Below are 15,510 nucleotides of genomic sequence, written 5' to 3' on the forward strand. Positions count from 1 at the left end.
GTTGTGTTGCCTCACAGGTCCCGAGTCGCATCCTGAGCTCGAGTTACTGTCCGTTCTCCCTGCATCCCGTACCAGCATGATTTTAGAAAGCCATGCAGACACGAGAAGTGTTTGTACGTTGCAAATTACGATCTGAGTTACCTGTTGAACCGTGGGTCCGCATAGGCATCTGGAATATTCAAGACCTCTCCTGTTCGTGCCACCTGACCTGCTATGCCCTTCTCTATAGAAAACCTAAATGGAGAAAGACCAAGTTCAGTTTAAAGTATGCTTGATTTCTATAAAGAAACCGAACATTCACACAGAGCAGCTCTGCAGATTTCTTGGCCCAGACCCCAAAGATATTGTAATGCTTTTGAATATTACAGTACTTAATTGCACATCACAGGGGAGGCACTTTTGCTTCATAAAGCATGTTGTATGATCTCTGGAGCACTCATTAGTGAACTGAAATCATTTGAGTGCACAGATGAAGGCCATTGTAGGATACTCTTCTGTTTAAACCAACTGCATTCCATAGGAGAAGACGCACGTCTTCTCCTCAGTACTCAATACATAGACAATACTGTGACATGTATGTCCATGCCACATTGCTAAGGATCTAGTGCCAGGGTAGTTCTGGAAAGGGCCTGAGTGGAAATAGTGTTATATTACAAAATATGACAAACACATACACACAGTATACATTATATTGTAAAAAGTAGGAATTCTTCAGTACTGATACTGGACCTGAGCGCGTGCGGGGGGGAAGGACGAGGACGACATTGATGCATCCTTAGTAAGAACAATGTTCAGTACATATAATGCCAGAAGCTCATTGGTACTCACCTAATTTCTTTGGTTTTCTTAAACACCGGCTTCCCTTCATTCTCCTCTCCGATATCAAAGAGGTCAGAGTACAGCTCTTTGTTATTGTGATCGACCTGGAAGAGGGCGCATCTGTCCGCATTCACCAGGTTTTTTGCATATATCTGGAACACAAACGATCGCAGCGCTCACATCTCTTACATTTCCTGTTTGACAGTATAAGATGTCCACCAAAAGTTCAACGCTATGACTAATGTCTACTGAGACTATACACTGCATTCCCAGTCATTATAAATACATTGCTAACATTCGCGTTAATTTCTGGGCAGGGATCTTCGATAGTCACATGGGAAGTATTTCCCGCTCTCTTGATATTTTTCCTTTGGTTACTTAACAGGCATGTTTGCGTTTGAGAGAACTACCAGTGGGGAAACTATTCCTTCATTTTTTGACAACTTTTCCTGATTACGTTGGAGCCATTTCCGACATCGTTTATCAGCAGGATGGAAAAGTTCTGGCAGACGGCTCCGGGATTAGTCAGGCTCTTATTTGTGCAGGTACTTAAAGTGCAGAAATTGTGGCCAGGCACAGACTGATGCTGATGGAATTACAGCTGTTCGATGCCCTGACTGTATCTGTCCCCTCTCTGACCTGTCAACATCACTTCCTGTAATACTTGGCTCAGCAGGAAGAGAGACAGACAGGAGTGGGTCAGTGACCAGATACTGTATGTGGTGTGTGCTTGGTGTCTCTTTAAGAGGCAGATAAAGGAGAACAACAAAAGAACTAGAGGATGAGGGAGTGGAAGTGTGGCCTGATCAAGAGAGCAAAAATGAGAGTGGGGGGGAGCATAAAGGGGAAAAAAAAAATAATAAGAGTAAAGGGAAAAAAGCCCATGGGGAATGGCATAAGCAGTTTCTAGAAAGGGACTTTCACTGAACCCAACTGACAAATGAGAGGAGTTCTTTCATTTCTCATATTTCTTCACTAGTAATGTTCACACACATGAGCGACAAAAGTACAGAATGTTTTCTCCTCATGACCAGGCATGTGACCCTGCTGAGAAAAGCAAAAAAAAAACAACCACATACTCACCATGATATGTTCAAGTAGAGAATCTATTGCCACAATGTTGTCGAAATACGTTCTGCAGAGAGTACAGGGGGGTTAGGCTGGGGGGAAACTGCCATTTTAAACGGATATGTTTATTGTCCATGCAAAGTTTTTAAACCAATAAAATATAACATTGAAAGAAACTTTACAGCATTACTAAAATGAAGAGAGATGACCATCATGTATGTAGGTTGGTCTGGGAAAACCCATCAGGTATTACGGTTTCTTTTTGACACGTCAAAGAAACGTTTAAGAAACCATAAATATGTCAAACATGTATATGTAAAAGTGATCTAGAACCGTTTTATTTACTTTAGAATCTTTCTGCAGAGACCATTTTGGCTAAGGAGTAAGTTTAACAAACACAGTAGTAAAAACACTCAATCGGTCTGCCTAAACAAGTCAAACTTTGCTAGCTCAGTGTGACGTTCCTCACAATGAATAAATGTCTTTCTTGGCGTGAACATGTTTTTGAATGGATGCAAATTTTAATCAATTCACTTTGTAATCAGATACCGACTGTCAAAATGTCGGTGACGCTCCTGCGCCGTCTACGCTGTACAGATGACCGCGGGTAGAGTTTTAAAAATGTTCAGTGACCTTATGGGAAAATCAGCCAACAAAACAAAACGGAACTCACTGGATGAATCAGCGATTCTTTCAGTACCAATACAAGTACAAATAGAGAATGGTTAATGTTGTGATTGAACTTGGGTGGAGGATGATGATCAACGTGATTATACATTTCCCAGCATAAACGTATAATTCTTTAATTTATTTATTTTTAACAGTTAAAGTAATATAATATGTACATCTCATTTCTTGTGTATTAAATTGAATGGAAATGAAATCAACAACAACAACAACAAAAAACAGTAACAAAATTGATGTCTCTTAGTGGAACTGAAATCAAATGATTAAAATGCCATGTTTTTCCAGTGGGGATAATCAGACATAACTAATTCTACAAATGTGAAACGTTATTCAGCTCAAGAAAATCTGGAGTTTTCAGAACGACGTATAGTAGAAACTTTGACCGCATTGTGCGTTTTCCCAGGCTGCTACACATACAAATGTTATTCCATGTAAAAAAAAAAAAAAAAAAAAAAAAAAAACACAAAAAACCCCCCACAAAGTTATACGAAAATGTTGTCTAACGTTGTTATATTTCATCTTTAGGCTTATTATAGCCAATGCATTTTATTAAACATTAGAAGCATTCTCAATGGTTATACATCCTCCCATGTAGTCACTTACTTTGACACATCTAGGAGGAAGTCGTTGAGCTCTGTCTGCTTTGCTAAACCTCTGCAGACCTGGAATGAATAGAAAAAGCAGGAATGTATTAAAGTTTTTTAAAATTAAATATATATATATATATTTTTTTACCTCCCCTGGCCCATCAGATATGAACGAGCCTTAATCAGACAGGCACCTGCTCAGACTGAACACTAAATCCTCTTAATGTTAAGATTAACAAGTATTATCTATATAATCTATTACATATACGCCGTACACACACACACACACTGAAGAATTTATTAGGAACACTATACTAATATTGGGTAGGGCCTCCCTTTACTCTCAAAACCACTTCAATTCTTCATGGTATGGATTCCACAAGATGTTGGAAACATTCCTTTGAGATTCTGGTCCATGTTGACATGATTGCAACACGCAATTCCTGCTGCGATTCTCCCATTTCATCACATCCCAAAGGTGTTTCCATTGGATTCAGATCCAGTGACTGGGAAGGCCACTGAAGAACACTGAACCCATTGTCATGTTCATGAAACTGGCTTGAGACGATTTTGCTGTGACGTGGTGCATTATGATGTTGGAAGTAGCCATTAGATGATGGGTAAATTGTGGTCATGAAGGGATGCACACGGTCAGCAACAGTACTCAAACAGGCTGCGGCATTCATGCCGTGATTGATTGGTATTAACATGCTGAAAGTGTGCCAAGAAAACATTCCCCACACAATTACGGGGCAGTGGTGGCTCAGTGGTTAAAGGCTCTGGGTTACTGATCAGAAGGTCAGGAGTTCAAGCTCCAGCACTGCCAGGCTAGCACTGTTGGGACCTTGGGCAAGGCCCTTAACCCTCAACCGCTCAGTTGTATAAATGAGATAAATGTAAATGGCTCTGGATAATGACCTCCACCAGCCAGCACTGTTGACACAAGGCAAGTTGGGCCCATGGATTCCTGCTGTTGGCACCAAATTCTGACCCTACCATCTTTGTGCCTCAGCAGAAATCGAGATTCATCAGACCATGCTACATTTTCCCAGTCTTCATCTGTCCAGTTTCGGTGAGCTTGTGCACACTGCCGTCTCAGTTTTCTGTTCTTGTCTGACAGAAGTGGAACCCGAAGTGGTCTTCTGCTGTTGTAGCCCTTCTGCCTCAATGTTCAATGTGTTGTGAATTCTGAGATGCTTTTCTGCTCACCACAATTGCACAGAGTGGTTATCTTGTACAGAGTGGTTACCATCCCCAACCCCACCCACTCTGATGGTTGATGTTAGCATTCCCCGAAGCTGCTGGCCCCTGTATCTGCATGGTTTTATACATTGCACTGCTGCTACCTGATTGGCTGATTATATAATTGCATGATTAATAGATGTACAGGTGTTCCTAATAAAGTCCTTTGTGAGTGTGTAAAATTGTACGTATACATTTTTCAAACAAACAAACAAAAAAACCCCCACATCAGGTCCCTAATATACGACTAACAGCTTCTTTAATCTCGTATAGTTGCGTACTGTTCAAAACAATCAAGACAGACCCAGTGGAACCTGAGCCACCATGGGACTCCACAACCCAGAGTGTTACTGCTCATGTTTAAACAGGTTGCGACTTCATAATCGTCTCCCCTGAGGTCATGTGCGCGTTGATTCAATGGGCAGGTTGCGTACACTGGAACTCTGAGGCGGGTCCGTCCGTATACACAAGGGCTTCGCGTTTAAACGTGTGTGAAAACAGAAAAACAAGGCACAGTTCATGCAAAAGGAATTGTGTTTGAACTTACCTGCACTTGGTGAATAGCTACAGAAGCCCATGCCAAATTTGCAGTGGCAACCTGCATTAAAAATAAATAAATAAATAAATAAAAAAGGAAAAGAAAACACAAAACATTTATTTTGGTAAAAGCAAGCACTAACTGAAAATAAAGATAAAATCCTTATGCATGTTATTTTATCTTCTGACACTCTAAAAACATCTGCATTGTCATGTTCATGTCTTTCTAGTGGTTCAATGTCTGTATAATTTTACTCTGGAGCTTTAAGGAATAAAAACAACAGGGAGTGCTGTTATAGGGAAACAAAAAATCCATGCCAGGTTATTGTTAGTGTTATTTTACTATAACAGCATGTCCCAAAGTGTTTTTATTTCTTTGAAATCTCAGTGATTTGCCAACAATTACAATTAAAATTTATTTAAAACTCATCATGCTTTTTTAACCATTTATACTGTAGTTGGATGTAATGTGCACAACAAAGGCTAGTTCCTGTCATCACTTTAGTTATCAACAGTTGTTCCTTCACCAGCCTCTCTTTTTTTTTTTCTCTTTCTTAGCTTGTCATGTTATCGAGAAATCCTCCGCCCTGAAAACTCTGACAAAAGTTTACAAAAGTGCTGACGCTGAAGACGTCTTCCATAAAATGTTAAACATCTCATGGAAAAACTCTTCCGTATTAATTCAATGATACATTTTAACTTTGAATTTTTTTTGAATCTGTTCATTTATCTTAAATTAAGTGGAACATCTGCCATATAAGTCTCTGGTGACGAGTTGTTACTATAGAAACCATAACAAATAAGTGCATTAAATATAAACCCATCACTTGTATTATTAAAAATGTCCATCTTTCCTTCTTACAGCATATCCAAGAGTTCTTGGAGTTCATTCCACTTTTTCTACTGCTTTATAAAGCCAGACAATGTAAACTGATTGAAAAAGATTTTTATTGAATAAGTATGTGCTCTGTGTAATTTAATTCGAATTAGATTCACTGTTAATTCTGACACATTTATAGCCTTAAGATTAAACGAATGCAGGCTTAAAGCCATGCGATTCTGATTCGATGTGGAAATAGTGCTCTTGACACGCGATTATTAAAAGAAGAAGAGACAAAAACGACGACGCTTGGTGTCCCACATTACCCCAGTTCACCCTGAACCACCATTATATGTCATTATATGCAAACAGCGATAGTGGGTGGTGTAATGTTTGCACACCTCCTGGTGGCTGAGGTTGAAGGGCTCTCGGCCCAGCTGGCGGTGCAGCTCCAGCACAGCGATCAGGTCTCCGATGGCCGTGAGGATGGGGAGACACAGAACAGAGTGAACATGGATCCCTGAGTCCTGCCCTGTGCCATGGGGGAACCGCTCATCCTGTGTGCGCGCACACACACACACACACACACACACCATTTCAACAATGCAAGAGTATTTCTGCCGAACTAGTTTATCTGCATTCCAGTTCTGGAAGTCCCTTCCATTGTGCAGCTCTCTATTTTACCTGCTCTACCACAACCGATTTGCGTCATTGCTTAATTGCCTGTAATCAGAGTTGAGTTAGGCACGCATAACGAGGAGTTAGTACCACAATTGCTCATTCAGACCTCAGATATAACTACACACTACTTGGACAGGAGCATGTGATATGCTGTGGGGAATTTTTTGCGAGAGTTCATTGTGAGTGTAAGTTCTTACCCTGAACTTAGGTTATTATTGAGCAAGAATAATCAACTTTGAGTGCTGAACAGTATTAAGTCCATCATCACTGCCTGACAGTTTGTTGTGACCACAATATTTATTCCTGAAAAAATACCCAAAGACCATATTAAACATATAGGTGGTGATCTTGACAATTAATAAAATGCATTAAATGATCCCTAAGGAGGCAACGATTGTTTTTAAAATCGGCACACACGCGAGAGCGCTGATGAGATGCAGACTTAATCGGAGACGATAATTCGAAACTGAGCGTCGATTCTTACAGTAAATTCGTGAACTCCACCTCCATACAGTGAGCTGCAACCATAGCAGAGGAGTACTTGGTTAGCTTGGTCATTAAACGATGGGTTTCTTCTCTTTAGAGAAAGTAAAGTAACTGAAACACATGCAAATTCTGGAATTCAAAACAGCTTAATAAAATAATGCATGGACACATGACACATGATCACATTCAATTGTTTGTCCAGTATGGTACATCAGCACACAAAATAAACATTGAAAGAACACTTTAATGACTTGTTCGGTTATTTCTGCTGTCCTGTCAACAGAAGATACAATGCTTTTCACTCTCCCACCCACAAAAATAAAAAAACCCAAACACTACAAAACATTTGTTTCAAAAGTATTGCCATTTTGTAACGCCTCCCTAGAGAGAATAACCACATTTTTTTCTGTAATATCTACCAATGTTGGAGACACTTAGAGAGAAATCCTGTTCCACTCCTCCATGCAGAACATTTTAAGCTCCTTTATAATCTTAAGTTTGTGCATGTGGACTTTGGTCTTTAATTCTGACCACAGGACTTCAGTAGGGTTCAAATCCAGTCCAGAGACTGAGAAGGCCTTTGCCAAAACACCGGTTGTGTTTTAATTTAACCATTTTTGTGTTGGTTTAGAAGCATGTTTGATGCATCATCTTATTGACAGCGATGTCTATAAACCAGATTTGAATGTCCCGGCAGAGGCAACCAGGTTTTGGGCAAAAAAAATTGTATTAACAGTAAGGCTGCAACTCAATGATTATTTTCATTATCAATTAAAAGCTGCCGATTATTTCTTAGATTAATCGGATTAAAAAAAAAAAAACTCAAACATTTTTGTTTATATAAATTTATAATAATATCTCACTTTCACTGCACCTTATGGTTTCTGTTACTCACTGCCTTTTGGCATATTGTTTTACTTCGATCGTAGTGTTTTAATTAGACATTACAGATCTTACTTGCCCTCTCACTGTTTATCACCGAGTCTACATTGTGAGTGAGGAGCAATAGATTACTAATCTATTACTAATAGATCACTTCCGTTATATTAAACAACGGAATTTACACTGAAAGCATGCAAATACAGCATATAATGACAATAAATGTGAATTAAACTAAACCTTTTAAGCAACTCGCACCAGTTTCCCCAGCCCCTTGCGCACAGTGGAGCATTTTGGATATATAACCCTAAGTTTGTGCTCGTGCATCACTGTCGTGCTTCCGCGCTACACAAGCTCCGCTTTGCAAAGTTTGTTGGTTACGGTCTTCTTCACGGCATTTAATATAAAATGCGCCCCTGCCTTAGAGGACTTTGAGGTCTCACACTTTTTTTCCTGCAATCTGATGGTGATTCATACACTAGATCGTAGAGTAAATAGTGTGTAGTACCTGCTGCCATTTTTCCTATGCATGTTTTCGGAACAGAAGTAACGCAATGAGTGAACGTGCCTCGCGCAGACCAACTACTCTATAAGGGATTTGTTGTTTCGAACGATTTTCATAACTGATTATTATCGTAAAATTGTTGCAGCTCTACTTAGTAGAATTCAACCTTCACAAGAGCCTGTGAACCATCAGCCATAAAACAACCCGAAAGCATCGCTGATCCTGGACCATAATTTAATGTACGCATTCTGTTGCCCTCTGGGGTGTTAATACACACAACAACTATAAATCAAATATAAAAATCTGCAATGTAAAATAAGGTATTGACTATATTACTTCCACTAAGCCCTTTTCCATCAAGAACGGACGATTAATGAAATGAGATCTTAAAATGTTAACATGACCGATCTTTGTAGATGACAGGCAACTAATGATAGATGACAGTGTTCATCATCTTCAATGGGAAGATTAAGAGACGGCGCAGTCAGTCAACGTGGTGCACCGTGACTCACCCCCATGATGTCTTCTACAAGTAGTGTCTTGCGAGTCTTGGCAACGTGAGCAGCTATGGTGGTACCGAACACAATGGGCCCAGAGGGGATGAGCCCGGGAAGCCCCTCCTTTGCCCCTGTCGGCGTGAATAAACACAGGGTCTGGTCCAGAGAAAAGGACAGCATCAAGTCAGCAGGTCATTCATGATGCATTATTCTTCAGCACGTTTGATTACAATTCTATGAGGGTGAGTCAATTTAAAACCATAAAAGTAACTAATGTTAATGTTAATCTGGACATTTGCCGGATCGCTTGAACGCTTGGAGAAAAAGGACACTTCTGTGACGGCTGTTTGCGATAAACAGTGCAACATAAAAAAAAATATTAAGGTTTTCATTTGCCGCACCCTCGTATGATCACTGATCGCTGTAGCGTTTGTTCAAATGTCTAAATGTAATAAGTGTACAGAAATAGCTAATCGCAACCCTCAATTATGTTTATCTGTTGTAGATTGGGTCATAAAGATGACAAAGCTACTCTGGTAATGAAGTAAAAAGAGACAAATCGCTGTTTGTAAATTCATTCATTCGTTTGAACTTGATGTTCCTACAGATTAGAGAAGGCTCGGGAAGAGAGAGACCCATTCATTCCTGTTTACAATACTGTCGAAGAGCTTTAACAAACAAGAAAGGGTTTATAATAATGTAAAGCACTTCTTTTAATGCTACAGAAATACCTTACCAGTGGTAGAAAGATTCAATCCTTCAAGCCATGCATCACCACTACCTCTTTGAAATTCTATTACTATATTAAGAATATATATATGAAGATTTGTAGACATATAGGGCCACTTACATTGTTGCATTCTCCAAGGAAGTATAGTGCAAAACCATCAGCTTTTGTGGCTGTGAGGGGAAAAGGAAAGAAAGAAAAAAAAAAAGATACTTTAGGTGTCATGGATTGGGTCATCCTCAATTTGAGATAATATCAAGTAAATCATGTGTATGAGCTTGATTGGTTTGAAGCATTTTTTTTAAAAGGGGGGGGGGGGTGTTAAGATTCATAAGCTAGAGGTCAAGTTATGTACAAGACTAATTTGTGTTCATGTATCTTGGAGTAAAGAGTCACACTCAAGTTCATGTGTGTAATTGGGCTGGCGTGTTTGCACTGAGTGGTGTTTAGGTTTAGGTGCATGCATGTGCATGCATAAATGTAAAAGAAAACATATGTACAGGGGGCAGGGCTGCGTCCCCGAGCTCTGCAGTGCTGCAGTGTGCTGACGAGGCGTGGGTGGATGAAATGTGACAGCCTGTGCACTGCTCACCCAGAGAGCAAAAGAGAGAGAAGCAGCATCAGACAGAGATTGAAGAACATGCGCCAGGGCAAGGCCTGCTAACCAGGGTCAACCCCACCAGCACCCAAGCACTCTCTCTGCGCTGCATCATGCACCCATAAATCGACTGGACTGTCTGCTTGTGGAGAAAGCACTAAGGCCTTATGGAGACATACTGCAGAGAGGATTTGTCTGTTTAGCCAGATGACAGTAAAGGCCAAGCTACAACACTGAACACACAGCGCGCAATGTCACCAGCAGTCCACGTCACATCACAGAAAGGATCGGTGTTTTCAAATGTAGGGCTTATTCTCAGTGGTGACAGCTATATAATACACCCAGCTTCAGAACTCTTCATGAAAACGTGTCACAAAATAAGACGTCAAATCAGCATTGACTGATTTTTTAAGCTTAGGCATCTAGGTTTAATTTAAAATTTTTTTTTTTTTAAAAATACAATACTAGCACTGAACCACTTCCTGTCATCCTTGACAAGGCTGCAGACACTTGTAGAGGAATCCTGGATGACCCCTCCATATAGAATATTTCAAGCACTTTTATATCGTTAACCTTTGCTCATGTGGAGCCTCAACACAGTACACAAGTCCAACTTGAGAGACTTGAGAGAAGCAGCCCTTGCCAAACATTCGTTCTGTTCCTTTAATTATTCCTGAGGGTGTATATTTGGGGTCTTTTTTCTTCATTTTTGTCCCAATTTGGTCACCTACCAATTCCTAAACATCATCCAGCTCTCCCATATTATATGACAGCTAATGTACCGACTACGGACGGTGAAGGCTAACGTGCTTCCTCAGAGACACGTCGAACCAGCCAACCACATCTCGAACTGCTTTAGAATTCTACGTCACAGGGCAGCATAACACACTCGAAGGAAAGCGCTATCTACCAGACACTCAGAGAGGATGGACAATTTTGCGCTATTGGCCCCCATCCATGGCTGTGGCATCTCCCAACAACCTCCTCAACTGTTGCAGCACTTGGGAGCCAATTTTTATTTGTATCAGGCTGAAGCAACCAGATTCCGGGCTGAAATATAATAATAAATAATGGAGAGGACAGAGTGATGTAGCCAATTCAGAGATGGGGATTAGTAGGGGGCCATGACAGAAGGGCCAATGGAGGAATTTCGCCAGGACACCGGGGTTATACCCCTACCCCTAAATATCCTGGCCATCAATCTTCACAAGAGCCCCTAAACCACTAGTCACAAAACGCATCAACACCCCACCCCCATATTTTACAGATACTTTGTATGCTGCACAGTTTTTCACCAAACATTTGATTTTGCTCATATCTGCACACAGCACTTTCTTACATGGCTCCAATGATGCTTGGTGAAGTTGGAAACTTCTGTTTAACCCTTCCAATCACCATCTTGTTATGAAGGTGCCGTGTACCAGTTTATTTCATGTTGTGAAATCAACTACAACAGAGCTGAAACCATGATCCGCACTGTTCTATGCTTCAGGAACCATTTTCAGAATTTTGAAACTTTTGATGCTGTTTGTGCTTGATGGTATTTTTAACATGACTCGTGCAAGCCAACAAACATCTGTCTCTTTGCGATGGAAAACAACGAGGCATATTAATATCCCAGAAACAATAGGACAGAAAAACAGAGTGAGAGCAATTTTTTTTAAATACTTAAAAAAACAAATATAAAAAATAAAAAAAAATTATTTTTGAAGGATGACAAAAAGCTGTGATGAGAAATGTTTCAGAGACGCTTTGAAGAGAAAATCCAATTGCTATAACGTAAAAGTGAGTCAATTCTTGTTTTAGGTGAAAAGTTTAGTCACTGCATATTTGGCCCATGTTTCAGTACGTGTTCTTGAGACATGTACAAAACCACCATCACCACCAAGCAGGATATCCATTTTTATCAAATATGGTGTGATCTTAGTAATGGAGCTTAATCAGTGTAGGTGTGTGTATATATATATATATATATATATATATATATATATATATATATATATATATATATATATATAATATATAATATATATATATATATAATATATATATATATATATATAAAATATATATATATATATATATATATATATATATATATATATATATATATATATATATATATATATATATATATATATATATATGAGGCCTGACCTGTTTTGATGATGTTGCACAATTCGTACAGCAGGAGTTTGTTGTCTCCGCCTGTGTCCAGCCGCTGCTCCATGTAGCTGTTGAGCTCGTAAACCACGCCCTGCATATTAGTGTCCTGGTACTGCTGGACACATCAGACACACACAGCATGCAACTAGCCAAACACAAACATCATGTACCGTTTAAAAAAAAAAGAGTGACAAACACACAAACATGTTAAAACTCTCTATGAATCCCTGTCCTTCTGCTCTGGATACATTCAGGAATCCCACAACCACCGATAGAGTAGGTCTTTGTGTTATGCAACAGCAGGCACAGTTTACTTCAATCTCTTCTTTGAAGTGTTACAGTTAGAGACGAGTAGCTTTGAGTCTTTTAACCACGCCCACACGTCTCTCTACTTGCTCGTCTCAACTCATCCTATCTCACGTCCTCTGTCCTGTCCAGATGTCTCAAAGATTCCAGCTTCAAAATCAGTGCATGTCAGTAAATGCTGCTTGTAAAGACGCTCTTCATCACAGGTGGATTTACATGGATAACCACGGCTGACTTGCGCGCACATTGATGTGGAGTACTAAATTGGTAAAGGGGACGCCCGTTTTGTCGGTCCTACCTCAAACAATAAGGGAAGATGTCCTTGTGACCAAAGTCATTACAAAAATTTATGACATAATGACTGAAAGCTGACTAAATTAAAGAACATAAAACTTTCTCTTTTTTTTTTAAACCACACAACAGACTGGTTTGTGGCAAAACTACTAAAAGGTTTAAAATTATGTTAAGACATTTCCATAAAAAAAAATTATACTGTGACATTTAAATTTTTGGACAGTAACAGTACATCATAATTATACACCTCAAATCAGGACAAAGGCTTCACTGACTCCAAACACGTGTTTTCCCAGAGCTCTCACTATGAAAATCTGGTATGATGTTAGTTGTAATAGTTCCTGTTCATTGTCTCATTTGGAACATCCTGACTAACATATATGATGGCCAACAATAACCAGAGTACCAAGTGGCGCTACTGTAATGACTGGAAATTGAGCCTAGTAAATCACAAATGCTGTGCTGTTTATCATCTAAAGACACCTCCAGACGCTCACAATCTCTCTCTTACACAAACATAATTGTAGGTACGGTTAAGCAATAAGGAAGTGAGAATAAAATACACTGTGGCTGCGCTGGCATACGTGTGGGGTTTCACCCCTGGGTAAACTTTTACAGCACACACACAAAAAAACAACCTTAAAAACACCAGAATCACACAGTAAAACTATTCAAAAGGAAGTCACCTCACTTACCCTGCTTACTTCTTTAGTTGAAGGCTCATCTGTGTGGAGACAAGACAAAACAAACAAGTTGGTATCGCTTCTCTAAAAACAACCTTCCAAAATACTGTAGACTATTCGGGAGATAAATCACACTTACATAGCGAGTACTGAATGAAATAGGTTTAGTTTTAGCAGAGCTTCTATTGTCTCTACATTAGGGAAGTGACGGATTATGAATACATTATTTGCAATGAACAGATTTTATATTATATATTATATATATATATATAAAAAAGTTCACAGGGCGACTGGTTGTGCCCAGATGTGTGCATCAAGACCGCGATCCTGTGGGACACAGCAAAAATTTTTTTTTGTGTGAGCAAGAAGTTTTTACGGAAGTTAATTCCGGTACAATTGAGAGATCGGATATGAAGCTTGCAGGACAAACAAAGATGGTTAACATGGACATACAGAGTTCATGCATTCATCCTTAGTAACCGCCTGGGTCAGGGCCACTGCGGATTAAATTAGGCTACTAGTTTGTTTATGTTTTGGGAAATATAATTACAAAGCTTGTAAGAAAATCTCACAAGCAAGTATAAACTAAAATAAAAACTGCATGTGTGGGGTTAATTTTTTTTTTTTTTAACAAATAAAAAAAAAACCAAACAAATTCCAGCATACATCTCTAGCTGAACTGGAGTGATGTAGTTTAGGTAGAGGAACAGTGCAAGCATTTCTACCGCTGGGGTTGTTTGCAGGGTTTCCAAAGGCATAGTATAAAGGTTAATAAGCTTATGCCAAGTCCACTTTGGGCTTAAAATCTGAATACAGACACAAATTTTTTTGGAGACACCGACAGTGGCATTGCATCACAGCCCTGGACAGACAGAGCAACATGCTAACACATAAATGTATACAAAAAGAACGAAACGCGAGTTTGTGAATATGGACATTAGCTGCTCAAAGCGTCTCATTGTGTCATATCATGATCAGACAGGCATTTGAGCAGAACCTTCTCATCAGTGAAAGACAGCTACTGAATCAAGCACTTTTCATGGCACACGGTGGACAGATGTGGGCCTGAAAACAAGACGCATAAGGCTCCTCTCTACTCTGAGGTAATGTGATTTAGTGTACATTAGTGGCTGCCATGGCACTCAGTCACTGCGTCATTAAGCAACATGTGACCCAACATGTGACGAGCCATTTCAGGGACACAATGCACGCTCACCAAAGTGCAAATACAATGGTGAGAGAAAGCATCAAGAAGACTATTTAGTGACATTGCATGTCTATTTTGCATTAGAGAATTGACCACAAACAGTCGCTGTATAGCACATGCGGCAAAAAACAAAAAACAAAAAACACTTTGGCTAGCCAGTTTTCACAGTATGCATACATTTATGCTGTTAAAGACTATAAGTCATTTAAAATACTGTAAAGAACATGTGGTAAAAAGAAACCTGGGAAAAAAAAAAAAAAAAAAAAAAAAGTACCCTGCCTCCCTGGTGCAGTTATTGAGAATGCTGGGAAATTAGTCCTTGATTAACTGAAATATGACGCAGCAGGCATGTCGCAGCCTGACCCTGCGTTCACACGAGCGAGCGACAGACAGTGACGGTTCATTTTCTATTTTCTAAAGTGCACGACCTGGAGCTAATGACAGCAGCAGAGTGACACAGCAGCAGAAACAGACATTGATCAGTTCTATGCAAACGATCGGCTCCGAGGTATTCCTTTGACCGATTCTCATGACTCATCATATATCTGTTGTCTCAAGAAAGAATATAGAGATGGTGTGATACCACTTTTCCTTTTCCAATACTTATACTGACACTGAAACCTTGAGTATCTGCTGATAGGGATACTCTTCCAATTTGTTTTTCCTTAAAAAAATAAAATACTAAGCTTAAAAAGAAAGAAAGAAAGAACATTATTGAAGC

The 15,510-nt window shown here is 39.5% G+C and overlaps 1 protein-coding gene across 4 annotated transcripts in view; it reads right to left on the reverse strand.

Moving 5' to 3' along the window:
- The window catches only part of pde10a (phosphodiesterase 10A), a 107,685-nt gene that overhangs the window by 17,551 nt on the left and 74,624 nt on the right, over positions 1 to 15,510 (reverse strand). For 2 of the 4 annotated variants that reach the window (XM_053620466.1, XM_053620468.1), the window contains exons 3-12: positions 13,595 to 13,623; positions 12,291 to 12,411; positions 9,659 to 9,708; positions 8,824 to 8,964; positions 6,162 to 6,317; positions 4,951 to 5,001; positions 3,178 to 3,236; positions 1,903 to 1,954; positions 829 to 971; positions 142 to 234 (exon numbers count right to left, since the gene is read on the reverse strand). In XM_053620466.1, coding sequence (XP_053476441.1) covers positions 142 to 234; positions 829 to 971; positions 1,903 to 1,954; positions 3,178 to 3,236; positions 4,951 to 5,001; positions 6,162 to 6,317; positions 8,824 to 8,964; positions 9,659 to 9,708; positions 12,291 to 12,411; positions 13,595 to 13,623 — 895 coding nt within the window. Of the gene's footprint in view, positions 1 to 141; positions 235 to 828; positions 972 to 1,902; positions 1,955 to 3,177; positions 3,237 to 4,950; positions 5,002 to 6,161; positions 6,318 to 8,823; positions 8,965 to 9,658; positions 9,709 to 12,290; positions 12,415 to 13,594; positions 13,624 to 15,510 lie in introns of all 4 variants that reach the window. The other 2 variants (XM_053620465.1, XM_053620467.1) reach the window with 1 other exon arrangement.

The sequence above is a fragment of the Ictalurus furcatus genome, chromosome 3, assembly GCF_023375685.1.
Source record: "Ictalurus furcatus strain D&B chromosome 3, Billie_1.0, whole genome shotgun sequence".
Classification (NCBI taxonomy): Eukaryota; Metazoa; Chordata; class Actinopteri; order Siluriformes; family Ictaluridae; genus Ictalurus; species Ictalurus furcatus.